We start from the raw sequence: 22,327 nt of genomic DNA, 5'->3' as shown, positions 1-22,327 counted from the left end.
TATAGAGAAATTGCATTCTCATCACATTCTATTCAGACTGCAAGCTTAAAACTCAACTAAAGCATCATTTCTAGAGCTGTGGTGCTGTAGATTCGGTAGTGCAGGAAACACTGTCAGAGTGAATGTGCAGCCAGATTGGGAAATCTCAGAGAAATTTCACCTACAAAAAAAATGGTCTATTGTCAATAGTGTAGGAACACATGAAGCACAGCTCACACAGAAGTCACTTTAAAACCAAGCCACTTTCTGATGGTCAAAACAGAACATTTGTGTAACCAACTTGAAACTGTTGTGAAATATATGAGGGGAAATTTTTGATTTTCATTTCAAATGACTGGATTTTCAAATGTGGAATTTTGCAGAGCACAGGTAAATATTACCTGATCCATCTCTACTGTACATGATTGCTAGAATGCAGATGTCAATCAGCCAAATCTGAAAGCATTCTCTTCAGCAGGAAAGTCACCCTTTTAAGCTTCAGGTAAGTAACAGTAAAGCACAGACAGCTCTGCAGGGAGGCCTGACGTTCTGCTGGATGAGTCTTACATACAGAGAACAGCAGAGAGGACACAGGGGAGCCTGTATGTCACATCCTAAAGTCCCCCCTTAGGTCTAAGCACATGTGAGGCGTGAAAAGACAGGAAATTACACGGAGGGGGACTCATCATCAGGAGAGCATCTCATTGGTTAGCATCATGCTCACATGGGCTGTAAAAGAACAACAATAACATTCTAAACAAAAACATACTGTGCTTAGGCACTTGGATGTAATAACAATAGATTGCTCAGTGGCACAGATGCACAGAGATGCTCAGAAATAATTAAGCTAAAACCAGCTGCGGCTACTTGGGCTATCGTAATGCGGAGACAAATTAAAAACAGCCTAAAGAAAATAACTTTTAATTTGACACGTAACATGTCAACGTGCAACCCATTTTATTCCTGAAATATTTGTGAAACAAGATTTCCAAGAAAATAATACTAATAAACTTTGGACAGGATGGATTTATCCTCCAGGAATTTATTGGAGAGTGAAAAATTGTCTCTTCATATACCATGTTCAAAAGTTTTAGGAGTCCCTCACCAACGATTGCATTTATTTGATGAAAAAAAAAAAACTGTAATTCTAAGAATTTATTTTTATAAATATTACTACAATTAAAACTATTATAAACATGACCTTTCAGAAATCCTTCTAATATGCTGATCTTGTGAGCAAAAAACATTTATTTTTATTATCAATGTTGAAAGCAGTTTTTGCTGCTAAACATTGAGTAAGTATGTTTTTTTTCAGGGTTTTTTTATGTATAGACATTTCAAAAGAATAGCATTTGTTTGAAATAAAAATAGTTTTTAACATTATAAACATATTTACTTTCACTTTTAAACAACTTGATGCATTCTTTCTGAAAAAAAAAAAAAAATCATTTAAAATAAATAAATAAATAAATACGGACTCCAAATGTTTGAACAGCACTGTTTTTTAAACATGGGCTTGGTGACATGGTGGTTTAGCAATTAAAAAGACAAACATTTGCTAATAATAGTGTCAATTTTAATTTCATGTTGACTTTAAGATACGGCACGTCCCATCTGCAGTGATGTGAGAACAAGTGGCCGTACAGACCCATGGGACACTGAAACAGTGGTGCTGAGAGAGACACATCTCAAGACTCCAGATGGGAATTTTGATGTGTCTTCTAATGGCTGGAGAAGAGCAGAGGATGGTACAGACCCTCTCAGAAAACGACGGAGCAAAGAAACAGTCATAGGAATACCACAGGGACAATACAAAGAACAATAGATTCAGAGAACCAGAACTGAGAAAACACAGAGGGGGAGAGAAACAGGGAGCACAAGTGGAAGGGAGTGAAAAAAAGGGATGGGAGAGGATGAGTTCGACTATTTAGATGGCTAGTGCACGGGGGGGGGAGGGAGAGAAGGAGCGAGGGAGATCCTCGGCCCGAACAGCTTGGCTTTAGGGAGGGATTATGGCTCATGGAGCTTCCCTTCTGCTGGACAGGCTGACGTGGGGGTCAGAAAAAGTGATTTTATTTTGATAGGCTTTATCCTTGTGAAGCTCTGGCAGAAGGCAGAGGATGATAAAGGAGGTTTTAAAGCCTTTAACCCTTCGCCATTCATCCCTGCTTTTAATTTGCATAGCCATTAAACTTAAAACCAGAAAGAGACGTTTAAATAGCCCTATGAAATGTATGACTCGGTATATATAGAAAAAACGGGGTAGTGTGTCATTCCTAAAAATGGAGTGATATGGAAAAAGATGCAGAGCAAAGAGTGACAGGATTAGGATTAGAAAATGTTCAAAAGTTAAAAATGTGAATTTTGCCATTTGACTCAGTGTCACATTGCTTCAGTTCTTAGACGCCCACATCAGTCTACAAAACTACCTGCCGGAGGCACAGAAGAACAGAACAGACAGAAACAACACTGGAATAACTGCTGAGCGGTCTATTAATTGCACAAAACATAATTCACACAAAATTACAGAGCAAGCTGAACTTTCTTCCTTGCGATAATGTTTTACGCATTACACATTACGCATGTGAATTGTGCATAATAGGGTGTGAATGTTTATTAAAGAAATAAATACCTTTTATTTGGACTTTTATGCTCATTGGAAGCTAAGTGTCAACGGCAGTGGGCCAAGAACAAGAGGCAGTGCAAACAATCAAAACCCTAAGCACTACAAAAGCAAAGGCAGCAATCTCTGAAACTTATTTATCTTAATGATACAAAAAGCACTTTGTAGGATTTGTAAGTTAGTAAGCCATTCTCTGATTTCAGGCCTTCCTGCAACGTACAGTAACGATAAAAGCCTGCAGAACCAGCTTTGCCAGATCTGGAAAAAAAAAAAAAAGGCACATGCTGGACATTTAAAAAAATATATATATATAGTTATTCATTAAATACAAATTATTTCATCATTTAACAATATCTAGCAATGACAGTATATAAGCACATATTGCAAAAAAACGTCCTTACTATTCTTGTACTATACTGACTATTCTTGGTGTACTTTAGTCATGCATTTCTCCACACAAGCTTCCAAAATTCCATCAACGGATTCCTTAAATGCCCAAATCCTTTCATCTAACATACGTAGAGACTCAGATGCCCTGCAACACCCACTGTCATACTACATCAATTCATAACTCTATAATTTATATTTTCATAAAGCTAGAATAATGTCATGATCTATAAACAAGTTCACACACAGATTGAGGGTCACACTGATTAATCAAGTGCCTCGAAACCTCAACATATAGGTCTCGTACACACCTAAGCTACACGTTTCTATTTTTTTATTTCTGATGTTATTTGTACGTAAGTTACTTTTTTTCTTTATGCAGATCTTACATGCATGATAATTTATTAAATAAACCCATTTGACAGTCATACACATATTTCTGCTATGATGTGTTTATACTCACGGTGCTAATTAACGAACAAACAAACTAAACAAAAAGTAATAACACTGCTGTCAGCATGCATGCATTATCAACAATACATCAAGCGTGTAAAGCACATATTTATCAGCATATGACAGTCACGAATGAAATACTTCAGAAAGAAATGCTGAATGATGATAACAATCTAAATGGACGCTATCCTGTTGCCAAGGTTTCGCGATTGCTACTCACCAAATACGTTCAAATAACACGACTTCATTCCGATATCAATAGTGTTAAACTTCACCGGCAGACGCCTCTCGTGTTTGTACAGGTTAAATACCACGGTAAACAACGGCAATGTCGTTTTAAACGTCCAACTTTAAACGTCCACATGACATAACTCCTAACTGGTATAATAAATAAACATAACGACCTTCCCATTCGCTCTTTGCAGCACTCGTTAAAAAAACGCCGTATTCTGCTGAGGGGAAATCTATAATAACCTGCTATTTAAGATAATGAATTCATGGCAGCCTAATTGAATCCTTACCTTCACTGGTGGACGCAATTTGTTTTTAATATTCTTCTAAGATCCCCCTCGTTGCAGTGCCCCTCTCCTCTGCACTCTCTATCCGTTTAATATTGCAACAATATCGCTGCGGTCGCGAGAGCCTCTCCAGCCCTGAAGACGGGGGCGGGGCCGGGGCGCTGACGTCACGCCCCTGCTAGGAGTACAGTGAGGTACAGAGTCACCAAAACCACTTTAGAGCACTTCTTCACGTCCCCTCCCCTCTCTCTCGCTGCCTCCATCTTCCCCTACTGTAAATGCAACATTTGTTATAGAAATCCATATTCATATAAACCAAGACAACATCGCCTTTTTATTTGAAAAAGAACCAAAATAATTGTAGATTTATTCCATATGCCCACTGTCTCAGAATACTGAAGGCTTATACGGTAGAAATAAGAAAAACCTAGGAACACGGCTAAGAATCAGCCTAGTTTTTTATATTCCAATACATCAATACAGTAAACTCTCCATCCTGATACATTCCTCAATTACCCAGTGAACATCTAAGTGCATGAACATACACATACACACACTTTGATTTATGAGTCACTAATGGAGCCCTCAGGAGAAGCACATACATTCAAAAGGAACTGGAAAATACAATTCTGGCTCATAATGCAAACTGTACATACCAGTGTTTTGAAGCAGAAGTCAGTGTTATATTAAGACTGACTTTAACAAATAGATTAACAACAGCGATGCAGGACAGCAACGTGAGTCATTATCTTTTAAGGTGGTTGTGAACTGCTACTGTATTGTTTTTTTTTAGAAGACCCAAATGCACACTTAATAATCATTGCCGTTAAATAGCCATTAAAATGTAATTCTAAGAAACCAAAAACAGCACAAAATAAAATAAAATATTTTTGAGTTTTTTTCACCGGTTTCCATTGACTACTGTAGTGTATCTGAACTAAAACCACCAACAGATTACAAAGCAACTTTGTTCAGCTAGTTGGATTGTTAGTTAGTAGAATGAATTGCTTGGTGAATCTGCCACCTACAGACAAAATGGCACAATACAGCTTTTATAAGAACATATGACACATTCACATACACCGCTAGACATCTCTGCAATATTCAATTTAGTAGTGACACTGCCAATTTTTCAGTGTGACAAATTTTACAAACTAAATGTAAGACTTAAAATTACAGCAGCTGTTTTTCAGCAAAGCTGACTATCACAAAGAAAACACTGAATTATCCATTTGATGCATGTAGGAATGTAGATGGAATCAAATCTATCATCTGATTTCTATGTGACTACAGTAGGCCTAATTTGCTAGAATATTTGAGAATCTCACACCTTTCCCCAGGGAGAGAAAGTGGGAGGGAGAAAGAGAGCTAAAGGAGGAGAGAGAATGAAATTAGTTTCCTGAAGAGGAGATACAGCAAATGGGGAAAAAAAGCGTCCATAAACGATAATGAACATTCCCCCTCTCCGTAATCTCCTCCATCCCCCCTCTGAGAGCCGGGAGTCTGCAGCCTGCAGGAAGGATGCTGCTAATTTCCTTCTTTATTGAATTGAGCTGGACACACATGCGTCCTGCAGGGCCGACCAGCCTCCTCTGCTCTCACTCCGATGCTCATCCGAGGGCCTCTTTGTTAATTATTCTGCCTATTTGTGCAATTCTCTGGGTTTCTCTCTCTTTTCTTTTGCCATTTCGGTATCTCAGCACTTAGTCTCCAATATCTTACTTGGCCTTTTTTCATCTGCCTTTATACTTTCTGCAAATAGGGTACAAAATAAAGACCTTTAAGAATAAAAGGTGGAGCTTAACCTTCAAAGCATCATCGCCGGCTTAAGGCTTTCAATCTTTATTATACTGTTTTTTTAAATTTTACACTACTAACTATTGGAATTATGTTTTTTTTTTTTTTTTATGACTTTTTATTCAGTAAACACATTAAACTGATCAAAGGTGAAACAACGATTTACATTTCAAGCAAATGCTTTTCTGTTGAACTTTTATTTGTCAGAATATTGAGGGGGGTGGGGGGTTGTATCATAGTTTCCGCAGAAATATTAAGCAGCACAACTGTTTTCAACATTGAATTTTCAGCAGAAATGACTCTGGTCTAATATGCTGATTCGAATATTCCTCATTTTTATCAATTTACAAATCACAGGAATAAATTACATTTCAAAATATATTACAATAGAAAAGCATTATTTTAAACTGTAGAAATATTTCGCTATATTATTATATTTGCTGTATTTTTGATCAAATAAATGCAGCCTTGGTGAGCATAAGAAACTTTAATGTACATTCATTTTGAATGAAGTTTTCCATTTTTACAACCCTGTTATTAATATTTTGCCTAAACATTTCTAAATGTTTAAAAACCTGATTTGTGATGTTAATAAAAAAAAATTTTTTAAGCTATGAATGGTAAATGAATATCAAAATGAAATAAAACTAAAATGTAAATTTAACCTAAATGAATCTTTAAAGTTAACTCGGAACTAATGTGGTTTTTTTTTAGTTACTGTAGTTGTCACATATACTGTAGTCATTTATAAATTTATACAGCATTTCCCTTTAATTCAGGATATATATTTTTCTTAAAACAAATCATCACAATTTTTATATGGTTAAAGCTAGCCTCATGCTCTCTATGTTAATGTTATTTGTCATATAGAACTGTACCCTATATTTATTGATAGTGCCTCTAGTGCTTTCATCTGCCCACTTCTCCTGTCATGCCCCACCCACAGAGACCAAAACTGCAGTAGGACATTTCACAAACACTTCCTGTCTGCTCCCTGCACTAACAAAAAGAGTGAATACAGTGATCCTTGAAAACAAGGTATGGATTCAATACACAGATTCCGGAGCATCGTGAGCTTTTATATTAGGAGATTTTATATAAGAGAATCTCGGAAGAATTTCACAGCATAGAAAGCAAACAGCTGCAGTGCAAAGGCAGATTCTATAACAATAATGAAATCACACTGCGGCACGTCTTGTCTGGCATTCGGTACACAAAAACAGTAAAATGGAAACATAATTTGGAGTTAGAGATATTTCTGTGTACTAAAATCGAAAAGACCTGCCTACACCAGTATGAAATCTGGTCCAGACTGGTTTATAGTGGTTAGTGCTGTATAGGTTGGGTGCTGGACTAGTTAAAGGAACAGCATAGCCATGGTCAGAGCTAGTCAACCTTGGTTATTTTGGAGAAGCTGGTTGACTAATTAAGTCAGTTAAATGGGTCAGGAACCTGGTGTAGTGTCTCCATAATACAGGTGAATCTCAATAAATCAGAATGTCATGAAAAAAATCATTTCAGTAATACAACTCAAATTGTGAAACTCGTGTATTAAGTCAATTCAATTCCCACATACTGAAGTATTTTAAGTCCTTTTTGTACGCGAATATATGTGTCTTTCCAAATTAGTGTAGGGTCATTTTGGTGAATATGAGCTGAACATAGGCAGCTTATGCTCTTCTGTGTCAGCCACACCACAAGGATGCACTGTTTTCTTTCAAATCACAGCGTAAATACATGTAGAAAAAATGTATCCAAATTGTTGAATAAAGTCATTATTTTTGTTTCATTCGCATACAAAAAGTATTCTCGTCACTTTATAACGTTTTGGATGAAACCATGATGGAGTATTCTGAAATGCTTTTCATATTTTTCTGGACCTTGACAGTGTAGTGTAATTTACTTGGCAGTCTATGGGACAGTCACAAGCCTCCCAGTTTTCATCCAAAATATCTTAAATTGTGTTCCGAAGATGAATGAAGCTTTTACGGGTTTGGAACAACATGAAGGTAAGTGATTAATGACGAAATTTTCATTTTGGGTTGGGGGGTATCCCTTTAAGACCCATTTGCACCAAAAACATTAACTATATAAATATTATAATATAGTCCTCCTCACCAGCTGCTGTTAATGATCTGGTTATTATAAGCATGTGACTGGCCAGCTAACAAAAATATGTTTTAAGAATGTTCTGAAAACATTTTTTCTGAGTATTTCCTGAATGTTCAAAATGTCAATTTTTTTATTTTATTTTAAAAACATCCATTTGTCACATTATGCAAATGTTAAAGGAACATTCAGTTTATCATTTTCTAAAAAAAAAAAAAAAAAAAAAGGTAAGGAAACATTACTTATGAATGATCTCTTGGGAAATTTAAAGAACAAAATGTTTCATAAATAAAACCATCCATGAACGGTGTACAATAAAGTTTTTGTGCTAACCTTTTTTAAGACCAGATGAATTAACTTTGTATTAACCTTACTGGAAGAATGTGCGTTCATAACTTTGCCAGAATGTTAATCAAAGAGAGAGCGTTTCCTTTTAGCCACAGTTATGTAATTGTTCAAGTTTTTCTATTGTGTTTGTGGTCAACGTTTTTATCACTTATCAAAAAATAAAGTCTGTGATTGCAATGTAATCATTCCTCGGTGTCGTTATTGTTATAGTTGTGGTCTGAGCATTACTATTCTCATCGAATTAGAGTGGTTTTTAAAACTTTATCTTTATAACTATGGTCCTTGGTGTGAATGGGACTTTGGACTAACAATGCTGATCGAAGTTTCTACTGAGCAAACTTTAAGATGAACACATTTCAGTGTGTGTACAAACTAAGGAGTACTGTACGTGACTGTAAGAAGGGTTTACCTTTCTTCGTTAGATTGGCACTTCACCGGTTTTCTCACACCTCAGCTAATTAGCCAGCTGCTCAGAACACTTGTTAATTAGAAGAGAACTAACTGCCATTCCTTCTAAATACTACCACGCAAACTCACATCCACCCTCCCCACACAGGTGGCCAATGAGTTCATCTTTCTGCATATTATAAGCAGCACATTCTGACAGTGCCAGAAATACCTGTTAGGGCTTCAAAATAATGAACAGTGACATTTTTTTACCTTCTAATAAAAATAAATAAATGCAAACTGAATTAAAACACCTCCGCACAATGCCCCAATGATTTCTGTGCCATCTGGATGGACTGAGATGAGACTTGGCTGTTTACATGCTGTAAACATTTGGCCAATAAACGTGTATCGAAGACTGCTGTACCTGCTCGTTGTTGTTCATGCACTGTAGTTTCTTCTGTTTCAAGTATGTTGTTGTGAGGGGCATGTTGAAGTCTATGAGCTCGGCCGCCAGAGAAGTTGGTTGGTTGTTTTCTGAGAAAGCATGAGAGATTTGCAATGGTTAGACCATACTAATATAATTATAACAACAGGAAAAGTTAATAATTCTGTTGTTATAGGGCAGAATCATATAAAGACTCTGCATCCCGATGTGCAATCTATCCAGTCTAGCTGACTTAAATAGTATTGAAAATAAATAGCTAATATCACATAGAATTTGGGAAGGGAGCAGGCAGTGTGTGAAAACAGTAAATGCTATTTCTCTAAACTGTCACTAGAGGTCAGTATATGCCCCAGTAATTCCTGCAGGCACACTTCTGCCTCAGATTTACAGTGTCAAACAAAAGCCTAATTATAAAAATTACATTAATATTCATTGAAAAATGTGTAGATATTTAAATCCATCCTCCACCTACAGCTTTTATATTTTCATCCAAAGCCACTGTAATGATGTCCTGTGATTTGTGTGAAAAACCACTGTGAATATTTGTGTAAAGATCATGATGATAATGCTTCTGACTTTGACAGTAATCATTTCTGATTTGTTTAGTGTGTGTTGTTTGGGTTTATGCGCGCACACACACACACACACACACACAATTTTAAAGGGATAGTTCACCCAAAAATTCTGCCATTAATTACTCACCCTCATGTCATTCCAAACTCATAAGTCATTTGTTCATCTCTGGAACACAAATTAAGATATTTAGAGGAAATCTGAGAGCTTTCTGACCCCGTAAAGACAGCAATGCAACGTGACATTCAAGTCCCAGAAAGGTAATAAGGAGATCTTTACAACAGAGATGAAACAGCGGATCAAAGTCACCATGTTAAAGTTCTTTGCACACAAAAAGTATTCTTGTAGGTTCATAATATTATGGTTGAACTATTCTAATGATGTTCTTAATACCTTTCTTGGCCATGATTGTGGTAGCTGTTGCTGTTTATGGAGGATGAGAAAGCTTAAGGTAAGTAATTACTGACTGAATTTTCATTTTTGGGTGAACTAACCCTTTAAGTGCACTCACATACAGAAGTGCACTGACAATATGGTGCTCCTCGGTTTCCTGAAGAAGGTTTAAAACATAAGGAATGCCCAACAATTTCCTTTAGATTTCATAAATGTGGAGCCTTCTTTGGTCATAAAACAGCCTTCTCATTTATGGATTTTATCGGCTTTGAGTTAAAAGAGCCATGAAGCAAGTCATTACCTCCTGATAATCTCACGCACACATACACACAGAGTAATGGATGAGCGGTTTGCGCTGTATTGATCAACTTCATTTTCTCATTTGTCATTTCATATGGATTTACCACAACAAACTACAAAAAACATTCAGGATCTTAAAATCACAGCTAAAACCAACAATGGTAATAATGGTTAAAGACAAAAATTATTTTCAGATGATTTACAGTCTTGTCAGGCTGCTAAAAAGACAGGTGTATTACGCTGATGAAGTCAGCGCGTGAATTACTGAAGCTAATAGTTAGTGCCACCCATTGTGAAAAAGAACTTAAGCATTCTTTTAAAAAGAATGCTTACTATGGAAATAATGTATTTAAGTATGTAATAGTGTGTAATAGTGTGAACTGAATGTAATGTTTTCAAACACTTAACTGCATGTTATTTACAGTTAAACAAAAATGTATTAGTTTAAATTTATATAAAATGCAGAATTTTAACTCACTTATAACTCACTTATAAAATTACATATAAAGATGTAGGAAGTCTTATATCCACTGTCTTTGAAACATGGCATTAATGTAATTGAAACTTGTATATCATGTATTTATTGTATATCAACTATTTAGTAAAGATTTATTTAAAAACGTAAAATGTATTACAATATTTTATCTTTAAATTAAATCTCAAATAACACACTACAGTTAAAAATGATAAGTACTTTAAATATGCCTTAGTATGTTAACATTAATCAAAGTACAAAGCAAGTATATGTTGAGCTAAACAAAAAACAATAATTAGTTTATATTTAGCCATCATACTGTGCATCTGTCAGCTGAAGAAAGAGTTAGGAAAAAGGTGTGTTGACATGATTTCACCACATCCTCAGCATGTGCTATACTAATATCACTTCTTCTGTATCTATATATAAATTACTCATGAAGCCGCAAGGCAGCAACAGCAGATATGTGGATAAAAGAGCCAATATCAACCACAGCCGGAGTGTCAATTAAAGACAAGCGAGTGTACAGTAATTAATTACTCTAAATAATTCAGCACTGAACTTTCGTACGGCTGGCTGGAGGGGGGAGGGCTGTGCACCCCAGTGGGCAAGAAGCCAATTAGTTGTTCTCTTTATGAGCAACACCCAACCTAAGCCCAGCATTGACACAGTGCTTTGACAGCTCAGTCCTGGGAGGTGTTGCCTCTGTTTATCGCAGCGAGCGGGATATATGAGGGCAGTGCTTCTGATTGGCATCCCGCACAGCTGGGGTCGGACTAACTGGGATTGCAGTTTCTCCAAAATGACAAAAAATAATAATATTTTTCATACTAGTGAAAATGTCCCAATCAAAAACCCTCCCCCAATGGATTCCACCCACAATCCCTCTCTCTCTCTCTCTGTAGAAATAATCTGGTTTCAGAGGCATTTGCTTTGTTAAAAGGCCTGTAATTGGGCTAATTGCAGTGTGTAGGGAGGCTAGCAGGACACTCCAGTGACTGCAGCCTAATCAGAGGGTGTTGAGATGTGTGTGTCGGGGGGGTTCATTAGCTTCGGGCTGGCACGACGGGGGGAGATCATTACAGGGTGGGCAGGGGACAAAAGGGACGAGAGGGGGATCTCGCAACAAAGACAATAAGTTTTCCAATGAAGCATTATGGGTTTGAATATGTACTAATATATGGAAATGAATAGTTTCTAGCTTGCTGTTTTTTTTTTTTGGATTAGAGTCAATGAGTTCCCTTGGAATTTATACATAAAACCATAAAGCTCCCTGTAAATAAAACGTACTCATCTGAAGTGATCCAGGTTGGTTTGTGTGTGTGTGTGTGTGTGTGTGTGTGTGTGTGTGTGTGTGATACCTTTGAACTCTGCTCCGCTGGGGCTGATGTGCATCCTCTTCTGACATTCTCCACAGCTCATCAGGAAACGGGTCACCGCCTCTCTGGGCAGGAACGCATATGTCTCCGCTATCTGACACACGAACACACACCATATTAAACTTCACTTTAGCATTTTTTGAGACTCACTGATTATTCAAGTCCAAACTCTGAGTGTTATAGAGTTCATGCTCAGAAATGCCTTTGTGCACTATATAAATAATAATACAAAAAATCAGATAAGAAATTATAGCATAAATTAAAAAAAGGGAAGATTATGAAAGAAAGCAAAAAGAAACCCCTTAAATTTGGATTATTGGACTATTTATTTATTTCAGTCCCACTTTAAATTAAGTGGCTTTAACTGTTATGTACATACATTTAAGTTTATCATTTGATACAATGCACTCATTGTGTAGCTAACATACAGTACGGGTTTTTACATTGTCTTACATTTTTAACAATACCTGCATGCAATTGCAGCTGTAATTAATTTCTTTCCCTAAACCTGCCCATACCACCAAACCTGTCCCTAACCTTACTCATATCCCACCTCAGTAGCAGCAAAAGTGTTTTGCAATACAATATGAACACAACAAGTGCATTGTTTTATGTATGTACATAGTAGTTAAGGCCACCTAATATAAAGTGGGACCTTTATTTAATCTTTGAATAATCTTGTGCAGCTGCTATTACTTGACATGTTAAAAGTTGTGAAACAATTACTGGTGATGCAATGTTAGAGAGTAAAACAAACATTAAACTCCATGTAAGTGTCATACTGGTCCTTTTAACATGCATCATTATTAATTAGCCTACTTGTTTAGGTGAAATGATCAACATTTCCCCCACATTTTGCTTATGAGAGACACCTTATATCTATCAGAGGTGATTTATTCCCATTCTTATCAGAGAGCAAGTGAGGCAGAGTAACAGCAAACAGAAAAGACGATTAGTTTGCAGACAGGGTGTGAATGCTTAGATGATTTATTATAATACTGTCATCAAGTCCAGCCTAATCCCTGGGAGACTATCATACTGGTATCTTTACATTTAAACACACACACACACACACACACCTCCCTCTCACTTTCTACTCTATGCCTATAATATGAAGGATAAAATAATGAACTGTGTGAGAGTGCTTATAATTGTCCTTGTCAAAACATTTCTCTGTCCCACACACACACACACAGTGAGATTCAAATCATGTCATGTACACAAACGTATGTAGCTAGAGTGCTGTTTCCATCTGAAATTCATTTTTTTCCTCAATTGTACATTTCATATATGTATCATTTTTCTACGTTAACCTGCTTTCTTTGCATCTTTTTAGTTTATCCCTCCTAAACCTTTCTGCCATTAAACAGGACAAAGAAAAAGAGAAAGTACACCCCCACATAGAAAGTCCCTTATGCCTCTCTAATCTCCCATGAGGCTCTAACTAACAAGCATGGACGGCCATGGAACCACAGCTGGAGGGTATAGGATGTACGCGTGTGCATTACGAAGACAGAAGCTGAACTAAACACACAAACCCCACTGCTGCAGTGATAAAACAGCCTGAAAACCTGAGCTTTCCCCTTTCCAGCACCCTGATCCCTCCCGGAGATCCTAAGAGGAGCAGGCACACAAATTCTGATGCTCAAGGCCCTGCCCTCCCCTCAGGCCAAAAGCGTGTCAAGCACGATAGGAACAAGGAACAGAGGGTACAATATCTGTGCACGTATAAATCATATCACTTAAATTATTAATATAACAAAACCAAAAACAAACTTATTTATGCTTTTATTGGTAATACCTTGCATGTAAAAGATACTGACTGTAAATGCACGTGAGAGCAAACATGCACATTTGTAACTGTCCAAGAGAGGGCAGCAGCACTGGACCTGTGGACCTCAGCACATCCACCAGACCAGGTGAGAGCAGCCCATGTCACTCTCACTTCCCATGTTTCCATGACAGCACATGTGAGATACAGAGTTCTAAAGATGTTCAGCGCAGACCTAAATATATCTTCTTAATATGAACTGATCCTCATCTCTGCCTACAACAATGCAGAGAATGAAAGAAATGCAGAATGTAAGAAAGACAGAAAGATAGTGTAAGCAGAAAAAACTAAGCTAGAAAGACAAAATAAAAATGAATGAAAATGACTTTTTTAAAGTAGAAAGAAAAAAATACAGAAACATAAAATGAAATTCAGAAACAATATAAAAAGCAAAGAAATAAAGAAAAACTAAATTCAGAAAAAAATGCAAAAGACTAGAAAAACTATGCAGAGAGAAAGAAAAGAAAAGAGAGGAAAAAAGAAAATAAGTTCTACATAGTCAGTAGCTTTCAATTACTAGGTAATGTTGGCATATTCTGACTGATTCACCCAAAATTCACAGAGGCCAGCAATTCTCTGCTACAAATCACACCAGGACAACACACAGCAGGGACCGCTCGCTTCTGTTTATGAGAATCACAGAGGAAATAAATCAAACTGACAGAGTAAGGGACACTTTAAGTGACAGACAGATACAGCCGGTCAAAAAAGGGCCAGGTGGGGTATTAAATCTAAACTATAGAAGTCCATAAACACTTCCATGTCTAATCAGAGACTATGAGAAAGAAGTTCCATGCTTTCCTCACCGCTTTATACGTTTTCTTCTGTCCGGCGTGTTTGGGTGCTTTGGCCGGGTCGGAGCTGATCTCCACGTGCATGGCATAGATGATGTCATAGAAGTCCTCCACCACAGCGACCCTCTTGAGAAAGGAGTTCTCCGGCCCAGAGCCCCCGTCCACACACTGAAATCACACAAAGAAGTTCATTCATCTCATAGACTTAACTAACGTCACACAAGCAAAAATTATGTTATACTTTATTATACTACACCATTGTATCATCATAAAGGACTGACAGACACGTTCTCAAGTCAAATAGATCAGAGATTATCACAGCACATAATTCTGTGCTGTAAAACAACAGTGATTTGGTAATATGATTAGGGATGCCTATTTTATCTTTTGAAATATATTTCCTTTGTAAAAATGATTTTTACTTTGTTAAAGTAGTTCCAACATGACAACTCTTGGAACATTTTAATATGGCAATGGATATGACAAGGTTAAAGTATTTGGTATTTGGTGGAATAGATCTGCTACGCTGCTGCTGTTTGTTATTGCTGGACATGGAAGAGAAGACAATGCTGAATAAAGCCGTAGGTTTTGCTATTTTTGGACCAAAATGTATTTTCGATGCTTCAGAAAATTCGAACTGCCCCTCTGATGTCACATGGACTACTTTGATGACGTTTTTCTTACCTTTCTGGACATGGATCGTATCCCGTTCACACAGTTTCAATGGAGGGACTGAGAGCTCTCAGACTAAATCTAAAATATCTTAAACTGTGTTCCGAAGATGAACGGAGGTCTTACGGGTTATTAATGACATAATTTTCATTTTTGGGTGAACTATCCCTTTGAGACATACTTCTACTGCACAAATAGCATATATCATAAACTGTAGCAGATCTATACAGGTGGAGCTAGGGGAGGTGGAGGGTTTCAGAGGAACTCTGAAAGCCAGCTGTGAACTGCTCTAGTGAATGCTGACCAGTCATTTAAATGCAAAGCAGTAAGCTTATTGGCTGCATATGTAACATGAACCAATCACCAATCAGTGCCAAGCAGTTTAACGCTGTGAATATCATCAGTTTGCATTAAGGACCCATCAGTCTGCACCATCTAGTGTTTTATGACAGAAGTTGACATTTTCATACTGTTCAGTGTTGACTGGTTGAAATTACAGGGCCAGAACAGGTGTGTGTGTTCAATACCAGACTCGTTTAGCAGTAAATAATAGAAAGATCTTAATGGCTAATTTATTTATGAATTCAGTTTGGATGGGACATTTGCAAAGTGGAATTTAATAATCATTGAAGCACAAAAGATCACCTACTCTATGAAACCAGCCCTACACTACTGTCAACTTATACGGGCTAGAGGCAAAAATATAATTTGCATCTTTTTTTATAGCTGCATGTAGTTACATTTGTTTTTTGTTTTTTTGTTGTTGTTGTTTTTACAAAATGAGCCAAAATGAAATCAAAATTTTTGGTAACACTTTAGTATAAGGGCTATTTATCACTATTAACTATTAATTAGTTTCAATGCCAATTATTAACATATAATTAAAGAAATTAAAGCTGCAGTTCTTACGTTTTACTTCTGTCAACATTTCTGTCTGAAACCTGCAATTTGCAGTTATTTGCGGAATTATTTTCTTTACGTGGCTTGTGCAGCATGATGAGAAGTAAGTGCTGTCAGTCACTGCACCGATGCGGATACTATACTTTGGAATCACAGATTCAATGTCTTGGAAGTATGCCCCAAATAAAAAAATTCACCAGAAAACTTGTCTGCCACTTTTGTTCTGAATCTCTTTTTATGGCTGAATCTCCAGTTGTAACTTATGATTGTCATATGGACCTTTCTAGATCACAATCCGGTATGATAATGATAAATGTAATTATTCCAGCTGCTTTGAGAAAAGACTATTAATGATTTGCCACCTGCATCATCATCACATGCAATATAGCCTACTAGCCGGGTCTCTTGGCTGGTTATGTACCTGCTCAAATTTATTTTGGATAATTTTTAACAAACGCAAAAAATGTATGCACTGCAGCTTTAAGATTCCAGGATTTTTCTCCATATAGTGGACTTCAATGGGGACCAACAGGTTGAAGGTCCAAACTACAGATTCAATGCAGCTTCAAAAGGCTCTACATGATCCCAGCTGAAGAGTCTTATCTAGCGAAATAATATGCAATTTAAAAAAATGAAAAAATAAAAACAAACGTTTGAACCACAAATGTTTGTCTTTGAAGCAGCATTGAAACAATTTTGAAATGTTTACCTTCAACCCATTGGTCCCCAGAACTCCATTATACTGAAAAAAATCCTGAAAATGTTTTTCTCAGAAACCTTCATTTCTTTTTGACTTACGATAAAAAGACATGAACATCTTGGATTCAAACTCTTGGATGGAGTTAGTAAATTATCAGGATTTTTTTAATTCTGGAGCGAACTAATCCATTAAAAAGGCTAGCTAAAAACAATTCTGCAGTACAGAGAAACTACACAAGCTCTGGTTCTCAGAGGGACTTTTAAGAGTGCTGAAAGAGGAATTCTGGACCAATAAGGAGCCTATGAGGAGCAGTGAAGGAGAGTCGAGATATTTTCCTCAAGAGTATAGAGTCTGACAGACACCATACACTCAAAATAACCACAAAACAAACATCTGAGTTTTTCATGGATAAACAGTAACAATGATGTTATGTGAGATATATATATATATATATATATATATATATATATATATATATATATATATATATATATATATATATATATATATATATATACACATATATTATTAATTTATATCAAATCAGTAATCATCAAACAGCATCATAGCTCAGTATCAGATGGGAAAGGTGTGTAGGTTCAGTAATTTTACTTTAATGGTAATGATTAGGTTCTTTTATATTTATGGTCATATCATTGACATATATCTTCTGTGTATTATGTATGACTATCTCTCTCTCTCTCTCTATACATAACATATATTTCACACATTCTGCTTGTTTTGCACAGCATCAGGTTTGGAGCAGTAAATGGTAGTTTGGGGATCCAGTTCCCATTGGAGGGCCAGCCTCGTTACCAGGGTAACTGCTCCTGGCCTCTTGGGTAGGTGTGTGGGGCAGCGGGGTCATGTGACACACACAGAACCTCCCAGTCAAAGTTGGACTAGCTAACTCAAATCACCATCTGCATCTTCTATTCCTCTCATCGCCCGTGTCACATGCAGTGGTGCTCTTCGCCTCCACCACATCCCCCTCTCAGTCTCCTCCACCACCCAGTACAGGGCCACGAGGTTACCATAGCAGCAAGGGTGTATCGGCAAAAAAACATCTCAAAAGACTCCCATCATTTTACTGTTAATCATAACTTGTATTCCAACCTCAAATCATCACATTATGGTATAACATGAAACTCTGACAGATGGCGAGCCTCTGCAGTAATGTGACATGGGCTCACACATGTTTACTGCTGGATTCCACTTCACTACATTAACTTCAGGAGATAGGACACGTGTGCAAGGCTCTGACAATGTGTGTGTGTGTGTGTGTTAGAGATTCATGCTGCTGTAGCATGATGCCGCCCGGCCTTCAACCCCCCTTTTCCCAGCGTTGCGGGGCACATCAGCGGCCTGGGACGATAGTGCGTGTGACAGCAGCTGCCCAACCACACGCGCCAATGTGGGACACGGGAGGGAGGGGGTCAGCGCAGCACCTTCAGGCGCAGCAGACAGGACACTCGCGCATGCCTCTACTAACTCACGGGGTGCACCCAAGGCATTGAGTATAGGACAGAGAAAGATCCCCCTTCCCCCACCGCCTGAGAGGGGTCAAAGTCACAGAACCCTGAGAGGGTAAAAGCAGGCTGTCCTGCACAACAAGCTCACAGCCCGATATTAGCATTTTCTTTGTGTCCCTGCAACATGGCATTACATGTATTGATAAAAATCAAGTGCAATTTTATTGCATCAAAAATTTAGACATAATGGCTGCCCAAAATCTAAGTGAGCAGTACATTATACCTAGTACAAATTCTGGTTTCTGTGTACTGAGATGCCTTCATCTGGTGGATTTTTTGAAGGCAGCATAAATGCATCCTTCACTGTGTCTTTGATATCCCACAATCATGTGCAGTGTTTGGTGGCAAGAACAAAAATGGCATCTGATGGAATTGTTGAAAATAGTAAATTAGTTTAAAGATGTGCATTTTTTTTGATGTCCAATCAGAGCACACCGCGCTTTTTCAGAACAATGAGCTTTATAAAAATCGGCACATTTCAGAAGGCGGGGCTTAGAGGAGAAATAATAATGTGCATTATATGGACAATAATATATGGAGTTTTTTTAACCTTAAACCGCATAAACACATTGCATTACACCAAATACTGTTCTTTTTAGCAGCATCATATGACCCCTTTAATATAAGGTCGCGTCCCATTTATCACCACCAAATTTCATGGGTGAAGCCCAGTCATTTCAATGGGAATCTGGTTGATTGGGAGTTTTGAGTATAGATGAATTTTCCCCCCACATATTTCACTCAGTTGTTGTTGGTGACCAACAGAAAGCTGCTTGGTTTAAAAATGCTTTACATCTTCTACATATTCTACACTATTGACAACAGACTTGTTTTGCCTGCAATGTAATTTTTTATTCTGCTTAAATTTCACTAATGTGACCACACTGGTAAAAAGAAATGAAAGTAGCTGCAGAAAATTTCTTCAAGTATCGTGACACACATCCAAGTGAAACGAAATATCAAAATAATAATAATAATCATAATAATAATAATAATAATAATAATAATAATAATAATAATAATAATAATAATAATAATAATAAGTAGGGGAACTGATTCAACAGGATGGATATGAATGCGAGTTTATGGTAGGGTTAGGCGATATGACCAAAGTCTTGAATAATGATACGAGTATTATTTCATGATTATCATTTTCATTATTTCACGGTAACGATATAACAATACAGTTATTTTTGCTTTATGATATAAAAGTTTTGATTTCATAATTTGTCACCAGTATCTATATATATATATATATATATATATATATATATATAAACAAAACGTAAAACATAAAAATAAACAAAACGATACTAAAGTCCACCTGAAGACAAGTGAACAGTCAGCGATTAAATAATGAGAAGCTACTTATAATCAATAGGACAAAAACTACAGTAGAACAAATAAATTGGGATTGCTACATACATTGTTTAAAGTAATCAAATGAATAAAAACACTGTATATTCTTCAATTTGTGAATTACAAAAGAGATTTAATTAAGAGCAGTGAGAGAATTATTATTATTAATTTATTTTTGTCTTTTGTTGTTTGATTAACATGAATGACAGACATCAGGAATATTAGACTGCTGTCACTTTAAGAGCTGCCCAGATCTAATGTACTGTTCTTTTTCAGCTGTTTGCTTTCACTTGCAAAGATGGGCATTTGGACAAATATAAGTGTTTGTATTTAACCATTTAAGGCCTATAAAGTGGCAAAAATAAATCCGTTCAGTACTCCCGCACTCTATGAGCATCATCTCCATGTGGGTATTTCAATGTATAATTACAAGGTCCAAAAACAAATAAACAAATAAAAAGATATGCATAAATTAATCATTCATGATGAGATCAGTGACATGCATTTAAAAAAAAGAAAGGTGAATTTAGGGTGAATTTTCAGTTCAACCAAAACTGTAAAATATATATTTATATAAAAAAAATATTACCCCGCAAAGCATAATTTTTATACTATTAGGCAGTTTTAATGTTTCCATGATTTTTGTGCTGTTTTTGTGCACTTTTTGTTGCTAGAACATTACTCCGTTTCCAATAACAGACCAGGCAGGAGCCACCATTTCCAACACTGCCCGAAAAGAGCAGATTAACAAAATGAGCAAGGGGAATCATTCCTTTACTCCACCTCCACCTCTATAAGAGGATGCTTGTGCCTTTTTTAAACCCTCACACTTTTCTACCTCCCCCACATACCCCCTCTCTGAACGCCTCTAACCTAGAACCTCACTGTCTGTCTCCCTCACTCCATCTCTCCTCTGCTCTTCCAGGCCCCTCGTTGCTTCCAGCAGCACCAGATAATTACAGCTTTCCCTCTTTCGCTTTTAATCTCTCCCTCAACACTCTCTCCTTTCTGCTACTCTGTTTCTCTCTTGCTTCCACTCCCAGGTCCCGGACCAAACAGCCCTGTTGCTAGGAGACAAGCCGGGTCGGAGCAGGAGCGGTGGCGACGGCAGCTCCCCCACGTCTCCGCCTCTCTGAAAACGAGCGATGGAGGGATGGTGGAAGAGTTCAGTGGAGGGGAGAAACCCTTCAGACATGTGTGCTCAGCCAAAAGGAAGAGACAGACACCGACCCCCCACCGACATACAGACATCCAAACAAACAATAAAAGACAAAAACTGCAAAAATTCACAAAGAGCTTGCACACCTGCACAACATGCATAGCTCGGCAGGGCGAATTCAGGGCGGAAAACCTGCTGATAGCGACATAAACATTTAAGGTACTGAAATATGGCAGATGGGGGGGGGGGGGTGCTGGATGGACCTGTCTGTCCTAATTTTCAATAACGGGTCTGTACCCTCTCCAGGACGAGTGCTTTATGTTTTGCACACATCCAGAGGGCAGAACTGCTTCTCAAGTAAATCTATAGTTTTAACGATGTTTCAATGTTTTTGCCAGAGAATTTTTAACAAAATATATAAATAAATACTACGGAAAAGAGAGGGAATGTGTGATATGAGGGTTGTGAAGAGGGTTTTGTCTTGCGCAGAGAGATGGACAGAATCGAGTGGGAGTGAAATGAGTTTGACTGGGTTAGTGCTAATTGTGACAGGCGGTCACAGTTTATGGGCTAATCTTGGCAAACGGCCGCCTAGATAAACAAACTGATGGCTAAATGATGGAGTCTGTGTGTGCTCACGAGACTAACAAGAGAGCAAGAGGGGAAGATCGCACATGTATTCGCTCGTTCCAAAACCTTGTGAGCATCCCAGAGAGGCAGCACTTTTTAAGGCATCGTTGGCAAGCTCCTGACATGAAGACCGTTCCAAAAAGTAGCAAACTTAATTATGCAGCCTCCTGAGATACTTTCGTTTAGCCGAATATTAAGGAAGCATGTATCCTTTACTGAGAAAGCAATGTATTGCAGCAAAGTCCAAATATTTGTTGATTTAAATAAAATATATTTTATTGAAATATATAAGTACCAATAAAATAAATAAATCTAATGAAAAAAAAGTAACAGTTTACCCAATGTTTGTGTGCTGCTTTGTTATAGATATTAAAGCATTACACCATTTGCCTAGTAATATACTAATGCCAAACTACCATTAAAAAAAAGTGTAAGGTCAATAAGATTTTTCTTTTTAAGAAATTCAAACTTTTATTCATCAAAGATGCATTATATTGATCAAAAGTGATAGTAAGAGTTTGCAGAGTTTGCAGCTTCACATAGGTCGATACTGTACATTTTTGTATTCAAAGTGCAACAAA

The 22,327-nt window shown here is 37.2% G+C and overlaps 1 protein-coding gene across 2 annotated transcripts in view; it reads right to left on the bottom strand.

Moving 5' to 3' along the window:
• LOC113041162 (nucleolar protein 4-like) overlaps positions 1 to 22,327 on the bottom strand; it is a 98,681-nt gene that overhangs the window by 64,412 nt on the left and 11,942 nt on the right. For both annotated transcript variants that reach the window (XM_026199538.1, XM_026199539.1), the window contains exons 2-4: positions 14,807 to 14,962; positions 12,152 to 12,263; positions 9,029 to 9,138 (exon numbers count right to left, since the gene is read on the bottom strand). In XM_026199538.1, coding sequence (XP_026055323.1) covers positions 9,029 to 9,138; positions 12,152 to 12,263; positions 14,807 to 14,962 — 378 coding nt within the window. The remainder of the gene's footprint in view (positions 1 to 9,028; positions 9,139 to 12,151; positions 12,264 to 14,806; positions 14,963 to 22,327) is intronic.

The sequence above is a fragment of the Carassius auratus genome, chromosome 23 (genome assembly GCF_003368295.1).
Source record: "Carassius auratus strain Wakin chromosome 23, ASM336829v1, whole genome shotgun sequence".
NCBI classification, from domain to species: domain Eukaryota; kingdom Metazoa; phylum Chordata; class Actinopteri; order Cypriniformes; family Cyprinidae; genus Carassius; species Carassius auratus.
Note: the sequence above shows the minus strand (reverse complement) of the source record. Positions and strands in the feature narration are given on the sequence as shown.